This window comes from Eptesicus fuscus, chromosome 7 (assembly GCF_027574615.1).
Source record: "Eptesicus fuscus isolate TK198812 chromosome 7, DD_ASM_mEF_20220401, whole genome shotgun sequence".
NCBI lineage: Eukaryota > Metazoa > Chordata > Mammalia > Chiroptera > Vespertilionidae > Eptesicus > Eptesicus fuscus.
The window spans coordinates 103,939,525-103,966,172 of NC_072479.1; the positions used below are offsets into that span (position 1 = coordinate 103,939,525).

General features: G+C 48.2%; 1 protein-coding gene across 3 annotated transcripts in view; it reads left to right on the top strand.

Annotated features, from left to right (window-relative positions):
* The first annotated feature begins 1,301 nt into the window (after window positions 1-1,301).
* Window positions 1,302-26,648, top strand: part of SREBF2 (sterol regulatory element binding transcription factor 2) — a 51,446-nt gene continuing 26,099 nt past the window's right edge. Inside the window, exons 1-4 of one of the 3 annotated variants that reach the window (XM_054719581.1) lie at window positions 1,303-1,581; window positions 24,631-24,753; window positions 24,844-25,065; window positions 26,095-26,276. In XM_054719581.1, the coding sequence (XP_054575556.1) occupies window positions 1,494-1,581; window positions 24,631-24,753; window positions 24,844-25,065; window positions 26,095-26,276 (615 nt within the window). In that variant the 5' untranslated portion in view covers window positions 1,303-1,493. Of the gene's footprint in view, window positions 1,582-24,630; window positions 25,066-26,094; window positions 26,277-26,648 lie in introns of all 3 variants that reach the window. The other 2 variants (XM_054719582.1, XM_008144564.3) reach the window with 2 other exon arrangements.

The window sequence follows — 26,648 nt, forward strand, 5'->3', positions numbered from 1 at the left end:
GTTTGTTTGTTTAATGGTTGTTCACTAGACTGGAAGCTCTCAGAAGACAGAAACTATTTCTAGTTGCCTGCCACAGAGGTGTTCAATAAATATTATCAAAGAATGTGCAGATGATCCCATTTAATCCTCACAACTATGAGGGGACACTATTCCCATTTTAGAGATGGCAAAACTAAGGCTAAGAACAGCTAAACTGCCCAAGGTCACACTGCGTAAGTGGGTCCGTATGTCTGCCTCCACACGGCCTGTGTGCTCATAAGTCTTGAGCAACAGCTGCCTCTCATTTATAGGGAATATACTTTTCCCTTTTAACAATATATTGCAAAAGGCTGTCAGTAGTTATACAGTTATCTATGTAATGTTTAATGATGCATGATTTTCCATTGTGTGGATGTAATTATTCTTCCGGTCCCTCATTAGGCTTCCCAATTTCCCAGTTAGACTTTGGGATGAAAGTCTTTAAACACACACACTTGCGTACTTCTTTGAGCACTGGTACTTTTATTAGGATAAACTAGAAGTTTGCGCATTTGTTGACGTCGTAAGCAGCTGTAAGATGGAGCAGTGGGTACTTGAAGGAGTGGGAATCTGTGGGTGGCTGCGCGTCAGAATTCCTGCGGAATTTTGTCAAAATGCTCACGCCGCCCCGCCTCGCGAGGCTCGTGGCGGCCCGGGCACTGGCATTGTTTTAAAGGTCTGCAGGCGGTGGGGGGGGGGGGGGGTGTGTGTCGGTGGGTGGGGGGGATAACCAGAGGAAGAAGGGGGTGTTCGCGGCAGGTGCGAAGGCGCAGAGGTTTTGGACAATTTACGGTCCACGTCGAGCCTCCGTTTCCGCCTTTGTAAGGGGGTGGGAGAAATGCGATTTGAATGGCCTCCATACTCCTCAGGGGCCCAGATTTGTTTCCACGGGCTCTCCCAGGCGGGCTGGGCGAGGGGAGAGGTGGGGGCAGCTGGGAAGATGACGTAATGTACTTACAGCTGGCTGGGGGGTAGGGGGTCCGACTAGCGGGCCCGAGGGGGGCGTGTTAACCCTTCAATTCCCGGCGCATGGATGGAATAGCTTGCGAAGCAGACCCAGCGGAAAAGAGAGCGGCCCCTTTAAACTAGGGGAAGGCGGTTGGGCTGAGGACCCGGAGGCTTCCCTTCGCAGGCCCTACCAGACCGCGAGGGGCGTGGCCTCGCTATGCAAATCGGAGCTGCTGATCGCTGACGCGCCATCACCCCACGCGCCGCTCGCCGCGCCGATTGGCTACGCCGCGCCTGGTCCCATTGACAATAAATAGGGGTGCGTGCGGCCTGGAGGCGGGGCCGCGGGTGGGGGCGGGGGAATCCCGCCCCGCCCCTCCTGCGCGGCGCAGACATGGCGGAGGGTGGCACCGGCCGGTGAGGCGGTACCGGGCGGGGGCTGTCGGGTGTCATGGGTGGTGGCGGCGGCACCACCCTCGCGAGTCCCTGAACAGGCCGGCAGGGAGGCCTCTGCGCCGAGCCGGACGATGGACGAGAGCGGCGAGCTGGGCGGTCTGGAGACCATGGAGACGCTCACGGAGCTGGGCGACGAGCTGACCCTGGGGGATATCGACGGTGAGTGATGGGTGGGGGATTGGGATGCGGGGGCGCGCGGGGAGGAAGGGGTTACGGCGGCGCGCGCGGGCGCGCTTGCGTCCCCCTCCCGGAGTCCCGGTTCGCGCGGGAAGGACCGGCACACGCGGCCGCCCCGAGGCGTCCCAGGCTTTCCGGGCGCTGCGGGTTTGAACCCGAGCCCGGCCGCTCCGTTCCGACAGCCCGTGGGGTCTGCTCCCGGGCGTCGCGTGCCCTTTGGCGGAGCGAGGGTCGTGAGGCCGGGAGCGCGACCGCGGCCTGAGGAGAGCGCGCGGCCGCCGCCTCCCTCGCGCGCCTACACGCGCCCCCCCGGGTCCCACTCGCCCGCCGCGCCGCGTTGCACCTGTCACTCCTCGCCCCGCCGCGGGGGCGGCTTCGGATTCCCGGAGCCGGGCCCTCGGCTCGGCGCCCCCAGCCCTGGTCTTCTGAGCTTGACCCACGAGGGGTCTCCGGATCTCGGGGGAACCTTGGGCAGCGAGCGCCTGCCAAAGCGAGTGGCTGATGAAACGAGCGGTGGTGGCGGGTATGGAAGCATCTCTGTGGAATGAAGACGCGGGCTCTCCTGCTGTCGCGCCGCAAAGGGAGTTGAGCAGCAGGAATTCTGAGCTGTGGCCCCGCGGGCACAGGCAGGGGAGCGGGTGGCCTTTGGTCCAGCAGTCTTAACAGTGGAGTGGAAGAGCTGGTGGGAGCCTGGGAATCCTCTCTTGCGATGCTCTCATTTGTTACCACGGGAACCCAGAGTTTGGGAAGAATCAGCGACCTGCCCAAGGTCACCCAGCTGTTTACAGAGCCCAGTTCCTGGGCCAGTGTTGCTGTCTCTACATCAGGCTTCCACCTGACCCTTGAGGGTGAGAAGCCCAATGAATAGGTTAGTAATTGTGACTCTCAATAGTTGGACTCTTCTGATGTTCTAGGCCCCAAATACTTGATATCGTTTCACGTATTCCTCACTGCAGTCCTACAAGATAGATATTCTTATTCCTTCTATTTAACAGAAAACTGAGTCCAGGAGATGTTAACTTGGCTAAGATCAAACCTTAAATGCTCCAGAACCCGTGCTCTTAAACAGTAACCCAGGTGCACTGTGCTCTTGACTTTGCCCAGTGCTTCCATGTCCAGGATCTCAGTACACCTTGCAGGCAGGAGTGATGGTTCCATCCCCACTGTACAGATGAAGAAACCGAGGTAGCAGATTGTCTTCAAGGGGAAGAGATCATTGGCAGCAGCTAATGGGAAAGGATCAGTTTCCCATTTTGCTTCTATAACATCTTACCCTTGGCCTTTCCTTGATTTCCCTTTTGGGTCACCTGGGCAGCATGGTAAGACCTTTAATTGAATGACCAAGTCTAACCACAGTCTTTTCCGCCAAGTGCTCCTAAAACAGAGATGGACTAACAAATGGGGGAGGGCAGTATTTGGAACTTGGCAAAGGCAGCTAACATGTGTTGAGCACTTCCATGCCAGGTATTCTGTTAAATACCATAAACATTAATATTCTCAATTCTTAACTACCATTATACTACTCTCATCCCCTCTCATGGATCCTGAAACTTAGGCCCAAGGCAGTTCATAATTTACCCAAGGCCACGCAGCCAGTAAAAGTGTGCCTGAAGCTGCCTACCAGGAGGCTCACACGGAGAAATTTATGTCCATTTTGCATTCCCATTCCATAATCGATCCCTACTCGTCTTAATTTATAATGTGCTAAATTACCTAGTGGTTAAGTATTAACTTTGTCTCTGTAGATTTCTGAGTAAATTGTACATTCTGGAAACTACTGCAGCGGTTCAGTGGCTTTGTAGGTCTCCATACCAGATTTGGGAAAAAGTGGCTCCCTGTCTTTAATTGGTCAACAAGTATTAAAATGCCAGCTGTGGTTTCTGAGCTGTTAGGGAACATGAAAGATAGGAAAGGCAATTTTATGGTCTCCTGGAACCTGAGATGAATAACAATAAAACTGCAGTGCTGAGGATAGAACAGCTCACAGCTGCACAGAGCAATAAGTGAAAGGTACCATTGGGGAGCTTGATGAAGGCTGGCTTACCAGGAAAACGACACCAAGGAAGTGGCCCTTCCCCTGGGCCTTGGAGGACAAGATGTGTTGGGCAGCTGAAGGCCAGTGGTCTGCAGGTACAAACATCCCTGAACTTACCCAGTTCCACCTCCAGAACCTCAGCACTACAAGGGCAAGGGCCTTTGTTTTGTTCACGCTGTATTTCTTGCACCTGGAACTAAATATTTGTGGAATGCCTGAATGAATCCAGGACCTTGGACTAGGCTGGATTCTAAGTTGTACCAGACACAGTCCTTGAGGTTGAGTTAAATCGGGAGCCGCCAGGTGAGGAGGAAGAGACTGGGTATAGATGCATATACTGTTGTATGTGTGTGGTGGGGGAGAGGGGATACTTGCAACCTCGAGAGCTCATACCTGCCTCTAGGAAGGGCAGGCAGGTGAGCAGAATCCTTTGCCATTGTTGGCCCTGCTACAGTCCAGGGCGAATGGGCCCAAGGAGGCCATATCCGTTCACTCATTAAGCACATCTCTGAGTGGCTTCTAATTACCCCTGTGATGGATAAAGTGCTGAGAATAGCTGATTAACTCTGAACAAGACATTCAAGGTCTCTTCTCTTTGCGGAAACTTTAGTTCTTGAGGGAGGAAACAAGCTGAACAAATAAAATAAATGACACTGTTGTGTCATGGCTCTGTGAAAATAAAATGGGTCCATGTTACAGAGAGTGACTGGTAACCAAATTTAGACTGAGTAGGCAAGCGAGGAGTCTCAGAAGAGAGATGCCCAGGTCTGGATTTTTATGTGTAATACCCAGATTTTTAAACATTGGCCCAACAAAGCATGTGTGTTAGTTGATCTCCAGGTCCTTGTTCCACTGTTTTGTTTTGTTTGTTTTTTTAATATATTTTATTGGTTTTTTAGAGAGAGGAAGAGAGTGGGATAGAGAGTTAGAAACATCGATGAGAGAGAAACATCGATCAGCTGCCTCTTGCACACCCCCTACTGGGGATGTGCCCGCAGCCAAGGTACATGCCCTTGACTGGAATCGAACCTGGGACCCTTGAGCCGCAGGCTGACGCTCTATCCACTGAGCCAAACCGGTTTCGGCTTAGGTCCTTGTTCCACTGTTGAATGTTCGGTGGTCACAGGCCACCAGGCCTCTTATGATAGGGCAGTGATGGGCAACCTTTTGAGCTTGGTGTGTCAAACTTCGCCAAAAAACTGAGCATAACTCAGGTAGTGTGTCCCTTTGAGGAAAAAACATTATTTCGCAAATGTTTCATCCTCAGGAGCAGCAAATGTTTCATCCTCGGCATGCGGCCGCCTCAGCGGACACGTGTCATCAGAAATGGCTACTCGTGTCAGTGCTGACCCGCGTGTCATAGGTTCGCCATCACTGTGATAGGGTATCTAGAGCACTACCTTTTGTAGGTGTCGGTACTGAGACAGGGCCTCACGCTTCATGATAAGCCAGGTCTTCTGGGTAGACAAAGGCAGGATCGTCTTCCCCTGGGATAAGGAAAGACATAATTGTAGAGGTTTTATTCTGCTTGACCCAAACAGATGGGTGGCAGAAGCAGCATGACAAAAATGTGGAAGGAGAAGGATAAAGTAAACGATTACAAGTGATTTATTGGCATAAATGGTATGTGTAAGAAAACAGTAGAAGGTATGTTCTGAAAGGTGAGTTGGAGCCAAATTGTGGGAGTCTTCATACCAGACATAGACGGTTTGTGGAATGTAGGGAGGGTTTGCAAGTGGGGTGATGACACATTAATCATGGATTTTAAGGAAATTCAACTGTGGTGATGGGCAAGGAAGATTGGAGTCAGGGAAGCCAATTAGGAGAGAACTGCAGCCATCTAGGTGTGAGGTAATACTGAGAGGGTGATGGGACATGGATAGGAAGTGGCTGTTTTGCAAGTTGCTAGATGTGACAGGACGTGCCCTCAGAAGGCGTGGCCCTGAAGACAGAGCAGAGATGGAATTCTAAGGTCCCCAACAAGGCTTTGATCCGGGCATTGGGAGAGTTCAGAAGCCAGTAGGAAGAGCTGGTTCGGGGAGATGAAAATTTGTCTTAAAGGGGCTGAAGATAAGATTCATGGGGATCATCTACTAGGAGATGAGAGGCAGATGCTCAGGAGAAGGTCAAACCTGAGGATGGAGATGGAGGAGTAGTGACTAGTGAGTTGAGGATAGAAGTGGGAGATGGAACCAGGATGTCAGATCCGGTGAGGGAAGTGTCATAACTGATGGGAGGTGAGCTTTTGAAGACTAGTTAATGGATGATGGAGACAGTGATGCAGAGGACAGCAAGGATGACAGGCCATGAAAGGGGTACGGGATCTGGCAGTTAGGAGGTTGATCGCTGACAGCAGTCGGATAAGTGAGTGTAAGGCTACATAAACCAGAAAGGCGTCAGGAGTGAGGAGGTGATAGAAAAGTAGAGGCAGCTGTTCTCTTCAGAGGTTAAAGAAACTTCAGTGACCTAATCTACTTATATTAAACACTTGATTTTGTGGACCTTGAGTTAACGGACTTCAGATTTAAAGGACAAAATTTCCGTCCATATGTCATATGTGAAAATTGACACCCAGTCACCCGCTGGAGTGACTTAGTGGTTGAGTGTCGACCCATGAAACAGGAGGTTTCACGGTTAGATTCCTGGTCAGGGCACATGCCCAGGTTGTGGGCTTGATCCCCAGTGTGGGACGTACAGAAGGCAGCCAATCAATGATTTTCTCTCATCATTGATGTTTCTATCCCTCTCTCACTCTCCCTTCCTCTCTCTAAAATCAATAAAAAAAAATTTTAAATTAACACCCTGTTACTTTTAAGATGCTTTTAACCAAGATTTATTTATAATTACATTAACAGGATATTTTTTTGTTATTAATTCACTGTTATTTTTAACAAATTTTAGCGAATAGGTCATATGTTAGAAAAAATAATTTCGCCAACATAATTAAATATTACATTCTAGAGGCCCGGTGCACAAAATCCATGCATGGGGGCAGTCCCTAGGCCTGGCCAGCAATCGAAGTGCGAGCAACTGGTGTGGAAGGGCAGGTCCCAGCTGACCTCTGGGCCCTGGGCAGCACCTGGGCCCCCGGGCCTCTGCGCCCCCCTCCACCTGAGTCACAGCACCTGAGTCCCCATGCGGAGATGCGTGGTGAGCGTGGCCGGATGCCGCAGGCTGGGGTGCAGCGTGGGCCTCTGGGCCACCCAGCAGCACCGCACAGAAGCCAGTCGGGCAGCGCGCTCTCTCCCGGCCGGCCTCGCAGATCGGCTCCTGTGCGAACCTACGGGGAGCCCGACTAGCCCCTGCGGTCCTGGCAGCTGCGGCCTGGCTTACCTGGAAGAGGCCATGCAGGTGCAGGGCGGGCTACGGCGAGATGGTAGAGCAGGTGAGCGGGCAGCGCCAGGCCTAGGCAGGTGCGAGTGGGGGCTCGATTGGGGAGCTCACCTGCTCCACCATCTCACCGTAGTCCCGCTCGCTCTCGTCAGGGCCCATCGGGGCCGGCAGTGCCTCCACTGCTGCCCGCTGCCAGTGCCTTGTCGCCCCCTACGCCTGCCATGGTCCACGCAGCCCCCTGGTGGTCAGTGCACGACATAGTGAGTGGTCGAGCTCCTGGTCAAGGGGACAATTTGCATATTAGGCTTTTATTATATAGGATTGGCAACTATGGTCTACACGTTTAAGTCCAAGAGTCACTGCTCCTTAACAACGTCAGCAAATGATTAGTATGGGATCACACCACATTACGCTGGGTAATTTGTTCCGTTGTCGTGTGACGTGACTTTCTGCAGCAGTTTTAATGTGTGATGTCACTAAGTCATGCCCCAGCCATGTGCATTTGTTTACTTGCAGTGATTGGTGAATGCAGGCATTTACTAGATCTCAGTATAAATTTAAAATTACAGTAATGCATATAGAAAACTTTTCTGTGAAATTAAGCTTTTCATACATACTTAATTTTAATTACACAGAGGTATCTACTTAAGTAAAAACAGGTAAACTACTTTGTCAATTTTTTAACATACGCATTTGGAAAAACCTACTTTATTATATAACAGAATTTTGGCTTAAACAAACACCTCCTCGCCTGAATTAGTCTGCTATATCGAGATTTTACTGGATTTGCCTATTCTGGACAATTCATACAAATGGAATCATAACAATATGTGGCAAAATGTTGTTCAGGTCTATTTGTGTTGCTAGTGTTCCTTTGTATGGATACACCACATTTTGTTTATCATTCATCAGTTGATGCACATTTAGGTTGTCTCTACATTTTGGCTATTAGAAATGAAGCTGTTATGAATATTTGTGTACATGTTTTTGTGTAGACATGTTTTCGTTTCTCTTGCGTAGATCCTCTACATTTATTATTGCTGTTGGTATTTTCATAGGGCTTTATAATGGCCGCATTTATTCACTTGATTACTTCCCATGTTCCCATAACTAATTCAACTCTGAATCTTAGGACAGAAACTCTCAGTATGGTAGGCAATTCTTTTTATCCCCCTGTTGCTGTCTTTCCTGGAGCCCTCCCTCTTTTACCCATCTGATGATGGTGTCCAGGTCTGCTGTCCTGCACTTACCCTAACCACTCTAGCCATCCCCCGGGGACGATGCTGAAGCCCCTGTTCCCTAGTTCTTGTTTTTTTCACTCCCTTGTTTTTTGGTGGAACACATCCTCCAGTAGCTTCCTGGACAAGAGTACACTGGAGATAAATTTTGGGGGACCTTGCTTGTCTAAAAAACAACTTTATTCTGCCCTCACTCCAATCTGATAGTTTGGCTAAGTTTAGAATTTTAAGGTTAAACATAATTTTATATCAGAATTTTGAAGGCATTGCCTAATTGTCATCTAGCTTCTAGTAGTCACGAAATCTGATACCATTTGATTCCTGATCCTTTATGTGTGACCTGTTTTCTCCTGGAAGCTTGTAGGATCTTGTCTTGTTGTTCTGAAGTCCACGACGAGGTACGCTGATGTGACTGAGCTGTCAGTCACTGTCCCTACTTGATGGGCTCTGGAGGGCTCACTCTGTCAGATAACTTGCATTCATCTGTGAGGAACTTCCAGTCCCTGAGCCTTTTGGTGGCACTGTCTTGGGTCTCTGCTGGCTTCTCCCTGCAGTCACTACCATCTTTGGCAGAGTCCCCAGACAGTGCCTGGCACTGAGGCGCTCTGTAAAGAGGTGTCTAATGAAAAGGAAGTGCTTGAAGTTCAGGGTGTTGGGTGGGTCCCCAGCCTGAGTGTCCACATCACTGGGAATGTTGGATTGGCCAACCCAGTGAGCCAGGGGGTGAGAGTTGGGAGGGTGTGGCTGGCGTACCCCTGGGAGGCGGAGGTGAGAAGGGTTAGAAACTGACTTCCCCTTTTTCCAGTGAGTCATCGTTTGGAAAAACTCAGTGAGGTGAAGCACAGATCTGCTTTTTAGCCTTTTTCAAGACATCAGCTTTGTTTTGACACTTGAATATATCTCACTGTTGCTAATGTTTGTTTGGGTTGAAAGAGCTGCTGTTTCAGCTTATTTATTTTCCACCCATTTTTAGCTCCTGATCTCATCCAGGTCCCTTTTCTGGGATGGCTCAGACCACCAAACCAGTTTCTTCTCCTTCCTGGGTCAGCCTGGCCTCGCCCTTGACAAACATTCTCCACATTCACGCCCAGGCCTTTGGCCTAATGTTCTTCAGTGCTGCCTGCCTCTCAGTGAAAAGGCTTTTGTTGTTCTCATACTCAGTTCAAGTCTCCATGTTTAAAAAATACGTACTTTTTTTGGGGGGGTTAATCCTCATCTGAGGATATTTTTCCATTGATCTTTTAGAGAGAGTGGAAGAGAGAGGGAAAGTCAGAGAGAAACATCGATGTGAGAAACACACCAATAGGTTGCCTCCTGCACAAGCTCTGACCAGGGCCTGGGCCAGGGAGGAGTCTGCAACCAAGGTATGTGCCCCTGACCAGAATCAACCGAGAACCCTTCGGTCCACAGGCCGACACTCTATCCACTGAGCCAAACAGTCTAGGGCTAAAAAATATGTACATTTTTACTTCTCATTCAACTAGATCTTGTCTCTCCTCAATTTTGTAATTAAATATAAAGAGGTTCTTAAGCAACTTGATTCAAATAGCACTGAATATCAAATTGTATCCTTCTGGATTCTGTCTGACCTTTGAATACGCACACAAATTGTTACAGTTTCACTTACAGGTTGCTGTATGTTGAAACAGTTGAGGTGTAATAGCCATATGATCTAACATGATCCATGTGAGAGGCAAACGCTTGTATATCCATGTCTCTGTGGGACACTTGTGTCATTTGGAGATTTTCTTTTTTTTTTTTTTTTTTTAAATATTTTATTGATTTTTTACAGAGAGGAAGGGAGAGGGATAGAGAGTAAGAAACATCGATGAGAGAGAAACATCGACCAGCTGCCTCCTGCACACCCCCCACCGGGGACGTGCCCGCAACCAATGTACATGCCCCTGACCGGAATCGAACCCGGGACCCCTCAGTCCGCAGACCGACGCTCCATCCACTGAGCCAAACCGGTCCCGGCCATTTGGAGATTTTCATCAGCGTAAGGACTGTTGCTCTGAACACGGATGAGCAAGTCACCTTGGAGTTGGTTCATCGGTGTGTGTTCCCCAAAGGGGACTCTTCTAGCCAAGAGCTGGGTTACAGCTCTTTCACACTGCAGCTGTTCTCTTTCATTTTTAATGCCCTTCCAATGCTATAAATTACTGTGTTGGGTGGGACTTATGACTTGGAAAATATTTAAATTTTTTTGAAAAGGTAATACATTCATGTAGCAAAATAAAAAACATGAGAGGTACTGGGGAAAGTCTTGCTACCAGCCCTGTCCACCATCGGTTTAGGGCCCACAGCCCCCACCTCCCCACAGGAATTAACTTATTTTTTTACCTCCTTCCAGACTTAATGCAAATACAAGCAAATAATGAGTATGGATTTTCATGTTTTGCTCCTGCCTTTCTTTTACACAAATAGGTAGCGTTCTCTAAGCTTTGTTCTCCTGTACCTTGCCCCCTTTTTCATGTAAGACTATATCTTAGAGATCTTTGCAGTTCTTTTCACTGCTGCATGGTTTTCCATCAGTCCCTTTATGGTGGACATTTGAGGGTGTTCCCAGTCTGACTGCTAAAAACAATGCAGTGGCGAATAGCTTTGTACATTGAGTGGCCAGATTATTGTGACCACCCCATCAGTACTTCGTTGGGCCACCTTTTGCCTTCAATACTGCGGCGATTCTTCTTGGCATTGACTCCATGAGGTGTTGAAAGGTGATGCAAGGAATCTGACACCATGCCTGATGAATAGCTCTGTCCGGTTCTGTGAGATTTGATGGTTGTGGAACCAGCTGCCTGATGGCTCTTTTAACTTCGTCCCACAAATGCTCAATTGGATTTAGATCGGGTGATTGTGGGGGCCACCTAAGCAAGGTAAAGTCTCCCTCATGTTCTTGAAACCACTCCTGCACAATACGAGCGCCGTGGCATGGCGCATTGTCTTGTGGGAGGAAGCCATCTCCACTGGGATACGCCATCAATATGATAGGATGAACTTAATCAGCAAAGATACTTATTAATCAGCAACGATACTTAGGTATGTTATGCTATTCAGAGATTGTTCCACACGAATTAAAGGGCCCAAATCATGCCAGGAAAACAAGCCCCAAACCATAACACTGCCCCCACCAGCTTGAAGGGTTGTACTCATGCATGTGGGGTGCATGCTTTCATGCTGTTTCCGCGAAATTCTCACTCTGCCATCTGCATGATGCAACTGGAAACGTGATTCATCAGACCACATGACTTTTTTCCAATGCTCGACTGTCCAATCCTTGTGTTCCTGTGCGAATTGGAGACGTTTTATCTTGGTAACTGCAGACAGCAAAGGTGTTCAAACAGGCCTTTGGCTTCCATATCCCATACGATGCAGTGTACGGCTAATGTGCCTACAGACGTCAGGTGGTCATAATAATCTGGCCACTCAGTGTAAAGTCATCATTTGGCGCGTGCAGGTGTAAGTGCAGGATAGGTGGCTGGCAGTGGGATTGCTGCATGCGTGTATTTGATAATGAATGTGGGACCACTTCATCTGGATCCTGTGCAGACATACCGACCTTTATCCTGAGGTGCATCGGTGTTCTCTAGGTGAATGAGACATCTCTCCTTAGTTACCTGTCTCTGCAATCACCTCTTCTTTTCCATCCTTCATCAGGTTTTGAAATCACAGTGTAGGCAGCACCCGCCATGTGCCCAGCACCATGTCTGGTCAATCCCACAGTTCAGACCCCTCCCCCCCCAGGCCTGTTTTGTGCTGGCCCTTCACCTACATGGTCTCCTACGTTTTGCTTTTAATCCTTTCTCCAATTGAACGGTACGCTACGGATGAAGAAACCGAGGCCCAGGTCACACAACTACCTGCCCAACTCCAAAACACATCCTTTTCCTCAACCCCATGCCACAGCCCTGTCTGCTATAAGCGGCTTCTAAATGGCAAACACAAGGTGGTGTGGTGGGGTGAGGGACCTGGAAGGGCCTGCTCCGTGTGGTCACTTCCCCTGCGTCCCGTAGCACTTCTCAGCCTCAGTTTCCGCCGGAAGTAAGGTGGGGCTGGGGATGTCCACATCCAGGTGCTGCAAGACTCCGGTGAGGGGAGGAGGGCAGGAACTCACCTCTTGACTCTGTCTGAGCAGGAATGAGGAACAGTTTGCAGGTTGACTCTTTAGGACCCAGGGCCTTTTTTTAGAATACAGTTTTGGGATGTTTCTTTTTTCCTTTGAAAGGGCTTTGGTAGGCGTGGGTGAGATGCAAAGGAGCAGTCCCAACGTGCAGGGTACATGTGCTCCGTTTCTGGACCACAAGATTCAAGGGTTAGACTTTGTTGACACGATGGGATTGTTTAAAGAGGAGCAAGGCCCCAGAGACTGGGACTCAAGGTCAGGCCCCCTGGGAACCTCTGTTTAGAAACGAATCTTAAACCATTGAAGGGCTGGGAAACTGGAAACAGCTCTTTCTGCACCTCTTTGGAATCGCTAATGAATATGTGTCTAGATGCCTCTAATAATCTAGCTCCCGCGGCTGGCCCTGTGGAACTGGTCTGTTGGGTTTAGGGTCTGGTTGGGAACAGTGATGAAGTTCTGGCTGCCGGACCAGATGTGGAACTGCCTCGTTAAAGTGGTGTCTGCTCAGCTCAGGTGCTCACCACCCCACAGCAACAGGGAAGTCCTGCTTCTTCCTACGTGTGGACAGTCAGTGAGGCCGCGAGTCCTGACACTTGTCTTCCTCACAGTGCTCTGAGCAGATGCTCGATTTTATCCCCGTTTTGCAGATGAGGCACTGAGACAGATAAAATGATTTGACTGAGGTTTCCTATGCTACCGAAGTGGCGTCAGGAGTTGAACTTGGGCATCCTGACATGGGATCCCCTACTCATTCCTGCCCCTCTAGGAGCCCCTAGTCTGGTCAGAAGTTGTTTTTAAATTTAATATAAAAAGTTAACTCAACCCAGTTCAGCTTGAATGTGTATCTACTGTATTCCCAGCACAGCGCTAGACTCTTTGGGGTATAGAGATGAATGAAACAGTTCTGCCTTTCATGATACAAAGCAAAGTACAACAGAGGCCATAACAGAGGTACAGGCACCAAGGTTTTGGAGCACAAGGAAGGGAATTAGAAAAATCTTCACAGGGACTTTGGCATTGAGCTGAGTTGTGATGGTGAACAGAATTTTCTAAATGAGAAGGGGGTAAGATACTCATTTTGACAGAATTGGACCAAAATTTGGAATAATTTAGCATATTCTGGGATATGTGATTCAGCGTGCCAGAATATAGTATAGGGCAGAAGTTTTCAAACTTTTAAGTGCCTAAGAACCCATCAGGGTACACCCCAAAGCTCTGAATCTGGAAGGTCTGGGACAGTGTCTGCAGAAGCTCCTAGCTAGTGGGAGGCAGGATCAGAGAAGGCCTTTGTGGAGGAGGTGCCTCGTAAGCTGAGGTCTGAAGGGTAAAGGGGGTAGGAGAGAGGAGCGAACAGCCCTTTCTAAAGGACTGGCCCCCCGGGCTGTGGGGGTGATCTGCAGTCTGCACCCTCGATCACTGCTCTTTCTCAGACGGTTTGGGTCAGGCCCCTCTTCCGCTTCAGTGTGTTGTGTGCCGGGAGTCTTGGTGATCAAAGCAGCAGAAACTGCCGGGGCTGCCCGAACAGAAAAGGAGTTTACCGCAGCGATTTTCAGCGCTGTGCGCAAGAATGTTTAAAACGTGCAATACCTGACTGTAGTCAGGGGCCCTGACCTCTCTTCCCTTAGATTGTCAACACAACAATAACCAGCCAGTGTGGATTAATCAAAATTATACCCTTCTTTTGTCAGATTGGCAAAAGAATAAAAAATATATGTGTATATATTTGGTGTGCCATAGAATTTTAGTAATTAGTTCACGTGTGCCATGAGATGAACAAGGTTGGAAATCGCTGGTTTATGGGAAGGACGGTGCAGGGACTGAACAAAAATGCAGGAGAGCTGCCCTAACCGGTTTGGCTCAGTGGATAGAGCGTCGGCCTGTGGACTGAACGGTCCCAGGTTCGATTCCGGTCAAGGGCATGTACCTTGGTTGCGGGCACATCCCCAGTGGGGTGTGTGCAAGGGGCAGCTGATCGATGTTTCTCTCTCATCGATGTTTCTAACTCTCTATCTCTCTCTCTTCCTCTCTGTAAAAAATCAATAAAAAAATTTTTTAAAAAATGCAGGAGAGCTGAACTTGGAAAATAGGGGGAACCAAGGGAGGCTCTGCAGCTAAGGGTAGCCCCAGGGCAACTGGGTTAGGACCCCGCCGCCAGAGTGATTTCTGCCACACCCCTGCTTTCCTGGGTCACTTCCGAAAGAGGGGTGCTCCTGGTGGGAGCATGTGCCAATCACTTGCTGGCAGGAAGCCTTTCCTCCCACCAAGACCACCAAAAGGAAGCTCAGGGTGCTGATGGGAGGGGACAAAATAAAAGTGGCCGATGTCCACTCCATCTGGTGTCCCTCCTTGCCTCTGAAATAAAGTCAGATGCCATATGGTGCCACTGAGGCCTTTCACAGCTTCACTGGAAGCAGCTGCATCTCTCTCCTCTGTTCCACACTCTCTCCCCTTCAGCACCTTGCAGGACATGTCCCGGGGCTGTGGGTTTGCTCAGACTTGCCTTTGCTTTGCCTGCAATACCCCTCTCTCTGCTCCCAAGACTCTTCATCCTTCTCTGCTCAGCTTCCCCTGCCTGCAGGACGGACAAGTCCTTTCTCTATGCTCTGCAGCCCGTTTGGGGGAGGCACTGGTCGGTGCCCGTCCTTTTCACAACTCCACCCAGTTGGTTGGGTTTGTCTGTGTTTTCTGAAATTGGGAGGTGGGAAGGAACCTAACACTTTGGAGTCCTTGCTCTGTGCTGGGTCCCACGCCTTGTACTTAGAATCCTCCAGCTCCCAGCCATAGTACCCAGGGCTGGGTGGATGTTTGCAGCATGATTTAATAACCTGCATTGCAAGTATTATTTCTGTCCTTGGGCTTAGGGAGGTTTGGGGTGTGGTAATGAATGGAAGGACGGGATGGTGAGTTGCTGAGAGACTGTCCCCAGGAATTCAGTTCCAGGCTTATGCCTGACTGCTGACTTGATTACCTGGTTACGCGGGCATTGTGAAATGCGAGGTCTTAAGGAACAGGGTTGTGCAGGATGGGTTCCTTGAAGTTTTACTTGCCACTCTTGCTCAACCTTCCGCCTCTTGTTCTGGGAGATTAGAGAAAGAACAGTACGGTGAGGGGGGCGCAGGTAAAGAGCCAGGAAATACTGGAAGGAAGAGCTGGGATGACGTTCCTTCTGTGGACGGAAGGGGCCACATGCTGACCTGACAGCTCAGGGAGGCCTGCGTTCGGTCTTGCAAACTGAGAGACCTAAAGTCACCACAAAGGATGGTCTGAAATGAAACTTTAACTAAAAGCAGTGATGGTGGGCAGTTACGTCCTAGGCCGGTATCTTCACTGACAAGGTCAACCTTTACCTTAGCTGAGCCTATCTGTCTTTTTGCATCTATGATAACATATCCTTTGAAATGTCTGGGTAACCTGTAACTTCCCTTTTTCTGGACCCCTTGGGTTCCTTCATTGTTACTGTTATGTTAATTGTTGACTGTTGACTGTCCTGCACCCACCTAAGTATGTGTCTATCATTTTACTTTTTATCCAATCCCAGGGGTTCCCACCCAACCCCCCCCCCCCCCCCCCCCACTTTGCTTTCTCCCGCCTCTGTAATCTATCACCAATAGATTTCATGTAACCCACCTACATCCCCTCCTTTGATTGCAGTGTATACAAATAGATGAAAACCAGCCATTCTCTGGAGCACTATCCTGGCAATTGTTGACAGTTTGGCTCCAATAAACTCACAAAAATTCTTTACAGGTTTCAGTGTTTTCACATTAATATTTCTCTTCCTGAGCTTGGGGTGTTCGTGTTCATTTGTGAACAAGGCACTTAACTGAGCACCTGCCCCAGGCCAGGCTCCATTTAATAATATCCATGCAATAGTAGAACCAAAGCCTTGTCCAGTGTGGTGGCTAAGAGTGTGACTTTAAATCAGAGCGCCACCCCTGCTGCCTGGATGACGCTGGACACGTGACATTTTCCTTTTCTGTGAAGTGGAAATGATAATAGCACCCATCTCAGTGTTGTGAAGGTTAAATGAGGAAGTCTATGCAAAGCGCCGAACCTAAGGCAGGCCTTCAGTGATGCTCTCTCATCACTGATGTTTCTATCTCTTCATCCCTCTTCCTTATTCTCTCTGAAATAAACAAACAAAAAATCATTAGCCCTAGCCGGTTTGGCACAGTGGATAGAGCCTGGGCCTAGGACTGAAGGGTCCCAGGTTCGATTCTGGTCAAGGGCACATACCTCAGTTGCAGGCTCGATCCCTGACCCCAGTCAGGGTGCATGTGGGAGGCAACCAATCTATGTGTCTCTCTCCCATGGATGTTTCCCTCTGTGTCTCTCCCTCTCCCTTCCACTCTCTATAAATCAATGGAGAAATATTCTTGGGTGAGGATTAAAAAATAAATATATATTTATAATTGGATGTATGTAATGTAGCAAAATTAAATTTTTGAAATGTTAAAAACATACTCGTACTAATATTTTAAAGATTTATTAACTTTGTAAACAAGAATAACAATCAGGATGATAAAGTTGGATCTAAGGAAAATGCAAAAAACTTTGATTTACATACTAGGAAAAGAATAAGATTCAAATTTAGATGTAAAACTAGTTAATGTCCTACAGGACAATAGAAACAAAGCCTTCAAGGTTATCTTTTTTTTTTTTTTTTTTTTTTTGCCAGACAGAAGTCATTTGCAGTTTATGAGTTGAAAGGTAAATATCTAACTTTACAGAATGTGGACCTAATCAGTAGTATATGGAAAGTTAAACAAGTTTATGTTTCCATAGAGCATCAGGTGACTTTTTGCTGGACAAGTTAGACGTGCCTATCTCTAGTATGACTTTAAAAGAGATTCTCTCTCTCTCTCTTTTTTTTTTTTTTTTGCTTTATTTTCAAGTTTTAGATAAATTTTAACAAGTCACAATTGGGTTTAAGAGCAGCTGAAAGATAGCTGGCTCTGAAGTGGAAGAGAGTCCTTGGTGAAAGTAATTGTAAGAATTTGTTAAATGGAATTGTGGAATTCAGACAGGAAGAAGATGGTAAGGAGCAGAAAGGGGAGGCACGGTGATTTCATTCAGGTGCGGAAAAGGGAGTGGGTGTTTTTCCCGGATGGATGATGAGATGGCTGAGTGGGAAGTGAAGTCCCTTGGAGTCGGAGGGAGCAATTGGTGGGAAGCTTTGTTTAAGAAATTTGATTTGGTCTGAAAGACTGTTGGACCAGCAGGATATTAAAGATGATTGTCCCTGGGTAGGAGGCTGCGGTTGAGATCAGGCAGAGTATGGAAGTGGAGCAGAGATAACTCTGACACCACGGAAGGAGACCTGCCAGAATTTCAAAGCGAACTTACTGCGGAGGAAGGAAGAAAGAACAATTGCGGGTGGTGCTGACATCCCTCTCCTGGTTGAAACTCGGAGCTGGCTCAGGTGTCCTGCTTGTTGGACACGGAGCAGAGCTGGAACCCTCTGAGGCTGCCCCTGAGAGAGAGCCAAGCAGAGCAGACTAGAAAACCATTTGAGAGTGACTTTGGCTTCCTTTGTGCTTTCTTTTTCTCTTTTCAAATGTTTTACTTTGTAGTAGTTGATATATGCAAAGGCATATATGGCACGTTTGTGTGTATTGTGAAACACAGGTATTTGAGAAACCCCACCTCCCCACCCAATAAATCCCTTCGTGGTTTCTTTGCCAGTAAAAAGAGTTCACGCATCCAGCCAGTGTGGCTCAGTGATTGGGCATCAACCCATGAACCAGGAGATCACAGTTTGATTCCCCGTCAGGGCACATGCCCTGGTAGCAGGATCGATCCCCAGTGGGGGCTGTGTAAGAGGCAACCGATCAGTGATTCTCTCTCATCATTGGTGTTTCTATCCCTCTCTTCCTCTCCTTCCCCTCTCTGAAGTTTATTTTAAGATCTTTTTTTTTAACAAATCTATTGTATTTATTTACTTTTCAATAAATTTAAGTCCTTGAGGGGTACAGCATTACACGGATTCTGTGTCCAGTGGCCTTAGGGGGAAAGTTGCTTCAGAATTTAGCACGAACCATGCATGCCGCTGTTCCCTAGAGTGCGAGTTACCTTCCCAGGTTACTCAGGTTTTGGTCGCTGTGCCATCAGGAGTCCCTGCATTGTTCTTTGCTTTGTACACACAAGCACATATTTTGTCTAGATAAAATTCCGTTTCATCTCGAGCATAAGCACTTTCAGTTTTAAGAAGAGCCACTTATAGCTGGCAAAATGGCCTTGGACCATAGCCGCCCAGACATTTTTATTGTTATAGAAGTCCTGTTCTCAGCAGCCCCCAAGTCCAGCAGCAGGAGTTCCACTACTAGTAAGATTTTTTAATTATTAGAAATAAAACCTCCTAGGAGGGGAGATGGCATCAGGTTGAAAGCAGGACACTCAGGAAGGACACTCGTTGGGAAGTAGGTTTGTGTAGACCTCCCCCTGCCCGCGGGCTGTGGTCTGTCTCCTTTCCACTGGCCGGCACACATCACACACCATGTTTACTTCTCTGTTCTTACGTTTGTCGGGCTGAGCTAATGTGAAAGATAAAATGAACAAAACTAAGTCAAGAAAGTTTAGGTGAGTATCCTTATGAACTTAGGGATGAGGGACTTTTAAAATGTAACACAAAACCATGTAATTTTACTACCTAATATTAAAATTTGTATGTGGTCAATTCTGTTATCATGCAACAGATGAATTCTTAAAAATCACCATACTGTGTAAAATCATGCAGTAAAAACCACAGGGCTTATGTGGGGGTGTCAAATAAACACTAGAGGTGACAAAAAAGGATAAAATAAATAAAAATAGGAACCTAATAAAACTGCAGTTTTGCAGATGCTAAGTGGCTAAGAAGTGTATAAATACCACAATAAAAATAGAACTTTACCTTGGAAAAGAGATAAGGTCTGCTTATGCAAGTAGGCATTGGAAGGTTACAGCTGTGGCTCATTGTGAAGTGATGAGAGAAGGGCTACCTGAAGCCACATGGAAAGTTTTGACCTTTGTGACAGAAAGTAGATGGTTGTGGTTAAGAACACATGCAGTGACCTCCAAGCTGGTGCATGTGTGCATTTTGTGTATTCCCATATGGCTCATTTCAGCTGGGTACGGTGTTCTGCATTTTCTAGTGTTTCTCTCATGCATAAGTAAACACAAATTCAGGTTATGCTCAGATTACTTTCTTAATATATTCAATGCATTGGGACAAATTTGCATTTTCAAAATAAGAGTCTAAGCAAAACTGACAGTAAAAAAACCCACTATGAATAAATTGTACTACCTAATACTAAGTGCTGGGCACCAAGCTGTAGATTCCATGTGAATGCTCTCTCAACAGCCCCATGCGGTAGGGATAATTGTTAGCCACATTTTATAGATGAGAAAACTCTGGCTCAGAGAGGAGAAACTTGCCCCAAGTTGCCAGGCTAGGACATGGTAACTCTTAGTGACTATTCTATTGTTTTTCCTGAACAAATTAAAAGTAACAAAGTGTGGAAAATATATAAGAAAGAGCAAATATCCATACTATATGAAATTTTTTTCAAGTCAATAAATAGAGAAAATTAAATTAAAAAAATTAAATTAAAAAATCCAGACAAAGATCTGGATCAGGCAATTTACAAAGGAAGACATACAAATGGCCAATGAAATTGGTAGGGGAGACATTCAGCCTTATTGGTACTCACTCATACAAATCAAAACAATTAGATGTCCTTTCCCCCACTGTCTGATGGACAGCAGTAGACGTGGGAAATGCTGGCAGGAGCAGGGACTGTTGTAAAAGCACACGTACCTGTCCTTTGATTCAGCCATCTAATGCTACACATTTGTCCAATAAAATAACCAGATAAGTGGGGAAAGATTTTTGTTCAAAACCCATCCGTCATTACTAAGTGGTTAAATCTAGAGCATCAGTACAATACAAAGCAATGCAATACTTTGGAACTCTTAAAATGGATGATATAACCAATATCCATAATGGTTGACAAAGAATATACTCCATGCTTTAGGGTACCAAATAGCATCTTCGGTGTGATCCTGTTTTGCAAAACCATTCACATACATGTTCATGGCGTGTGGGAAAACAAGCCCTGTATAGGAAAAGTCTGACGGACACCGTTTGGAGACAGTGTTGCCCCACTTGGGGCTTCAGACTCGTCATTCCTGACCAGAATTAATCTGACCATATGTCAGGTTACCTCGTTTTCAGGTAGATGCCGCTAGGCTGAGCAGGGAAAAGTGACTTCTGTTACTTCCAGATCACAAACTCCATAAAGCGCAATTGAACTTGGGGTCTCTTTGGTTGACTGGTTTCAGTGCACAGGTGACAACTGGAGTCTCTAATTTTGGTTACCAGCTTTTAAGGAGCCCAAAACCCAGGTATAGTTTCTTGGGCCTGGTCCACTTTATTAGCAACTTAACCCTTAGTTTAAGAAGCAGCTAAAGCCCAGCAGGTGTGGCTCAGTGGTTGAGAGTCAACCCATGAACCAGGAGGTCATGGTTTGATTCCTGGTCAGAGCACATGCCTGGGTTGCAGGCTCTATCTCCACTAGGGGGCATGCAGGAGGCAGCCGATCAATGATTCTCTCTCATCATTGATGTTTCTATCCTTCTCTCCCTCTCCCTTCCTCTCTCTGAAATAAAAACCTATAGAAAAAAGAAAAGAGCCCTGGCCGATTTGGCTCAGTGGATAAAGTGTCGGCCTGCAAACTGAAGGGTCCCGGGTTTGATTTCGGTCAAGGCTTGACGGCTCAATCCCCAATAGGGTATGTGCAGGAGGCAGCTGATCAATGATTCTTTCTCATCATTAATGTTTCCATCTCTCTCTCCCTCTCCTTTCCTCTCTGAAGTCAATAAACACACACACACACATATTTTTTTTTTTTTAAGAAAAGGGAAAAAAGAAGCAGCTGAAAACAGGAATGTGGCTGGGGGTGAGGGGGTGAGGGGTGGTAGCTGCCAGGGGTGGCCCACCCAGCGTCAAGCCCTGGGGGCCCCAGCTCATCAGGCAGGAACAGGAACTTCATTTTCAAAGCTCCATAAAACCTGAGCCTCCTCCCAGGCCTGCCTTTTCTGGGTTTCATGGCTCTCTGTGGAAATGAGAGCCTGTGTCATCAGAGCAGGGAACAGCAAGGAGACACTAGGATGCTCCCACGGGATGGGGGTAGCTCGGAGTTCCACAGCAAAGCTGAGCTTGTTTCTCCTGGCCTCATTCTGTTTGGCGGGACACCCCCTCCTTCTTTCACTGCAAATCAGATGGGGGTCCCAGGGAGGCCTGTGCACCCTGCAGGAGCAGTGGCTCAAGAGCTTCTTCCTGTTACTTCTTCCTTCAGATGCTGGGTCTTAACGGGCCCTCTGCGCCAGTAAGCCCAGTGCCCATCTGCCTGGCTGGAGAGAACGCCATTGGAGCTTGTCAAGTGTGGGCCGAAAGGATTTATTTTTTTAATTTAAGTGTTCCATCTGCCTGCACAGTCTCACCCTGCTCTGTGAACTAAGCTGGGGCCTCTGCGAGTTGCTTCATGTCTGCCCACTGCAGGCTTTGGAGAGCACTCAGGGGATGATGTAAGTGGAGCCAAGTGCCTGTGTAGTGGATGCTCCAGAAGCACCACTAAGAGGGACCTTTGCGAAGGTCTGACCCTCACCAAGCACTGTGCATAACTTATCTTACTAATCCTCACAACAACAAGCCAAGTGAGGACCCTTATTTTTCCCAGCAAGTATTTATTGAACACCTACTATGTGCTAGATACTCTCTTAGGCACTGGGAACAAACACAGAGTGAACTAAACAGGAAAAAAAACTGCTTCATCCACAAATAAGTTACAAATATGAATTACCAACAGAAAGACATAACACGTGTTCATCAAAACACATGTAATAGTCCTAGACTTCAAACTACCCATGTCACCAGTGGCATGATATATTCACCCAGTGAAATGCTTTACAGCAATGAAAATGGAAAGTCTATAACTACATGTAACAATATGGATGAATCTTACAGATATAATGTTGAGAGCAAGAGGCCATACTGTATGACCCATTTATATAAAGTGCAGAAATAGAGAAAACGAACCTAAGCTGTTAAATAAGTCAGGATAGCATTCTTAAGGTGAGTATTCTTTTTAAAAAATATATATTTATTGATTTCAGAGAGGAAGGGAGAGAGAGAGAGAGAAACATCAATGATGAGAGAATCATTGCCTCGCTGCCTCCTGCACGCCCCCTACTGGAGGTCGAGCCTGCAACCCAGGCATGTGCCCTTGACTGGAATTGAACCCAGGACCTTTCAGTCCGCAGGCCAAGGCTCTGTCCACTGAGCCACACCGGCTAGGGCAAGGTGAGTATTCTTAAGGTGGTCTTTTGTGGTGAGGGAATCAAGAGAAGTGACTTGCCACGTTCACACAGCAGGTTAGGTGCCGCCTTGAGACCCACCTGGTGCCGGAGCCTGTGCCCATCTGCCAGGCCTCTGGCCCCTTTGCCTTTTGCCCTCCTTAGGGTTCCATGGGTTAAAATAAGATTCCTAGTCCTGGAGGTGGCCTCACCCATCAGCCAGGAGTGACGTTCTTTTGGCACAAAGCAGGCTTCTGTGTCAATTCCCCAGACTCAGCGTTTTATGGGGATTCCGGAAAGCTCAACAAATTACTAGGTTTCTCTTAATCATTTTCTTAAAGCTTTTTATGGTCTGTGGTATTGTACTTGGAATGTGTCAGCACCAAATTGCGTTTTGTTTAAACTTTGTGCTGAGTTTGAGGACATTCTTAGTTTATCATGCATTAAGGAAGTGAAATTAGTTGGTACAAGGGACGGTATGTGTGGCGATCTCTCCCTCAGGACCGGCCGAGTGGCCGCAGAGCAGGGTCGGGGTGTTGGTAAAGAACCTCTCTGCAGCCTTTCCTCTTGTTAGATGCTGTTTTGCCAGCAGTTTGAATTAACTAGACACTTAAAGCGCTGAACTGCTAAGTTCCAGTTGTCCGATGTGGAAACCTCCATTAGCATTTTGCTTGCCTAACGTGAGACTTTTCATAGTCCAGGCTCTGCTACCGCCCGGTGCTGTTCGAGTCCTGGGAGGGACTTGCTGGTGGAGGTGTGGGGAAATAAGGGAAGTGGTGTTTGGGGGGATTGTTTGTTTTTGTTTTGTTTCTTATTTTGGTGACCAAATCACAGCATTCTGTGGCCTGAGGGTGTGGAGAGGGGGTATCACAATTCAGGAACAAGCAGTAACTCTTTGGGAATGTATTGGCGAGGATGGGGGCGGGGAGGGGGCGCAATATGTGGACAGTAGAGAATTGTAGATCTAAAAAGTACCTGGGACAAAGCTGAGGCTCTAGACTCCTAACAGGGACCAGCCCTATGAGGAGGAAGGAAGGAGCCATGAGAGATGAGTCATGGATTAGGCTGGGTAAACTGGCGGGAGGATGAACCAGGGGAAGAGGCCCTGGACACAGACTTGCAGGCCTTCTGGGCCAGGAATTCAGTGGTCCCAGGGACTTGGAGCATGATCTAGAGGGAGCATGGTCTCCAGGTGGACACATCCTGTTGGTCCCACAGACGCCCTGCCCAGCGGGGAGGGACACAGCCAGACGAGGGCCAGAGTGGGCCCTCGAAAGCATGGCGTCCAAGGCACAGGTTGCTCTACCCTGAGCCTCTGGCAGTGAATGCACTGGGGGCAGAAACCTGACTTTGTGATGAGCTTTGTGACCTTGGCCAAGTAATTTCCTTGTTCTGGACTTTATGGATGATTTTTCACCCATTCCACCCCTAAAGATTCATGACATGGGGCCCTTCAACTTCATCGTCCCTGAGGTTCTTGGGGGTACCAGTAGTGCCCAGGGCTATGCCCATCTAGGAGAGAAAGCCCAGAGCCTGCCTGGGTCTGCAGCCAACTCTCCCTCATGGGAGCAGAGCTAAGTTCTGAGCTCCAAAGCCTTAGGACAGTGACTACCCACTTTCTGCCCCAGTGTCCCCAGCTCTAAAATGGAACCAGCAATACCCTCCAAAAATAACCCTCACCCAGCACAGAGGTGGTTCCTGAGAGGCCTGATGCAGTCAGGAAGGAGGGAAGAAAGGGCCTGGAGGTGGGGTCAGGAGAGAACATCAGACAGATAAAGCTGTCCCTCGGGTGGCTGTCTTGGCCCAGGTGATACCCACATGAGAGAGAGGTGAGGGTTTCCTGACCCCTTTCTGCTCTGATCTTGGGAATGCCATTGGATTTTCATGCCTGTTTCTTAAGCAAATTTGAAAGTGAATAAATATTTTGAATGTCAGTAAAATGGCTCCTTCTTATTTGTTCACAGAGATGCTGCAGTTTGTCAGCAATCAAGTGGGCGAGTTTTCTGACTTGTTCTCGGAGCAGCTGTGTGGCTCCTTCCCCAGCGGCGGTGGAAGCAGCGGCAGCGGCAGCAGCAGCAGCAGCAGCAGTAATGCGGGGGGCAGCGCTGGCGGAGCCGGGGAGCCCTCGATGCAGCGCTCCTTCAGCCAGGTCCCATTACCTTCCTTCTCTCCCTCAGCCACCTCCCCTCAGGCTGCAGCCCTGCAGGTCAAGGTTTCCCCCGCCTCGGTTCCTAACCCGCCAAGGGCAACTCCCGTTCTCCAGCCCCGCCCCCAGCCCCAGCCTCAACCTCAGCTGCAGCAGCAGACGGTAATGATCACCCCGACATTCAGCACTGCTCCCCAGACGAGGATCATCCAGCAGCCTCTGATATACCAGAATGCGGCTACCAGCTTCCAAGGTGATTCAGAAGTCGGATGTGGCAGTGACGGTGGTTGAAAAGTTTGTGTGTCAGTTTGCTGATACTTCCGAGGTAGATTGTAATAGATTTGGTCCTGTCTCAATGAGGTTTTGGTAACTGGCAGTCAGAACTGTGGTCCGGGAACAGTTCATACGCTGCCTCTTCAAATGCCGTAACAGCTGTTGTGCCTGCCAGCAAGCAAGTAGACACAGGGCTGTCCTGGTAACGAGACGGAGGCTTGAGTAAAATTAGTCTTGAAACTTACAACAGCCAGACCTTGGCACCTGTAGGTTGAGAACTCTTCCTTCCGCAAACATCTCCTGAGCATCCATTGCCGAGGATATGACTTCAGCGGAGGTGCTGAGTCTCCGAGGAGCAGGCCCTCAGTGCGCTGAGTGAAGGAGTGGCTTTCCCTGTTGTGCTGTGTCCCAGCGCCTTTTCATCAGATGCCCTCTGCCCTGTGGGGAGCCCCGGGGCATTAGTATTGCTCGGACAGTTCTTCAGTGGGCTTCAAGGGTTTAGGGCGGGGTGGGAACATCCGGCCCTGCCGTGGCATTAGGGGTGAGTTAATTCAATGTTTGGCCAAATGTAGCAAGCTAATTTTTAAGTTGATAATTTTGTATGGCCCTCCAATGATGTTATAAATATCCACATGACCCTTGGCAGAAAAAAGGTTCCCCACCCCTGGTTTAGGGGATGGGGAGAGGCTGAGATAGTCATCCCAAAGTACACTTTCTGTTCAATCTGTTAACTCCCTTGCTGGGCACAGTCATTCGCTGATTAGCTTCCCTCGCCTCCACCCCAGCACCCAGAATAATAAAATAATTGGCACTCGTTCCCTCAGAAATTGATGCAGCCCTTCTGGGATGTTCTTGTTATGAGACCAGCTTGTAAATGGCTATGCAGTCTTCTCAGCAGCAGGTGGGGAGTCGGGATCATTATGAGGCACTCCATCCTCGGTTATTGCTGCAGCTGCAGTGACAGAGTGCACTCCTCGTCCATGTGACTTTTTTCTCCTCTTCTCCCAAGTCCTTCAGCCTCAAGTCCAAAGCCTAGTGACATCCTCCCAGGTGCAGCCGGTCACCATCCAGCAGCAGGTGCAGACAGTGCAGGCCCAGCGGGTGCTGACGCAGACGGCCAATGGCACGCTGCAGACCCTCGCCCCCGCCACGGTGCAGACAGTGGCTGCGCCCCAGGTGCAGCAGGTCCCGGTAGGTGGCTGACAAGGATTCAGGGAGGCACTGCTTGGGGCTATTGGCTGGTCTTTGGTTGAAATGTGGTCTACAGACTAAGAAGGACCATTGGAGTGTGAGGAACAGCTCACAGGGTGGGTAGGGAGGCCTGGGCCCTGTAAGGTACCAGTGAGCTTGGGATAGAGACCTGGCTGAGGTGGCGTCTGAGGATGTACACTGGCACTCACATAGAGCCAGTAAATGCAGGTGCATTATTTACACAGATAATGGGCATAAAACTGGGAAGAAAATGTGCTAAAATCTTGTTAAGTCATGTATCATAGTGGCACTGTATTTTCTTACTAGCAAAGTAATTTATCTTTAAAATTTTTTCTTGGTTTATCATTTCTG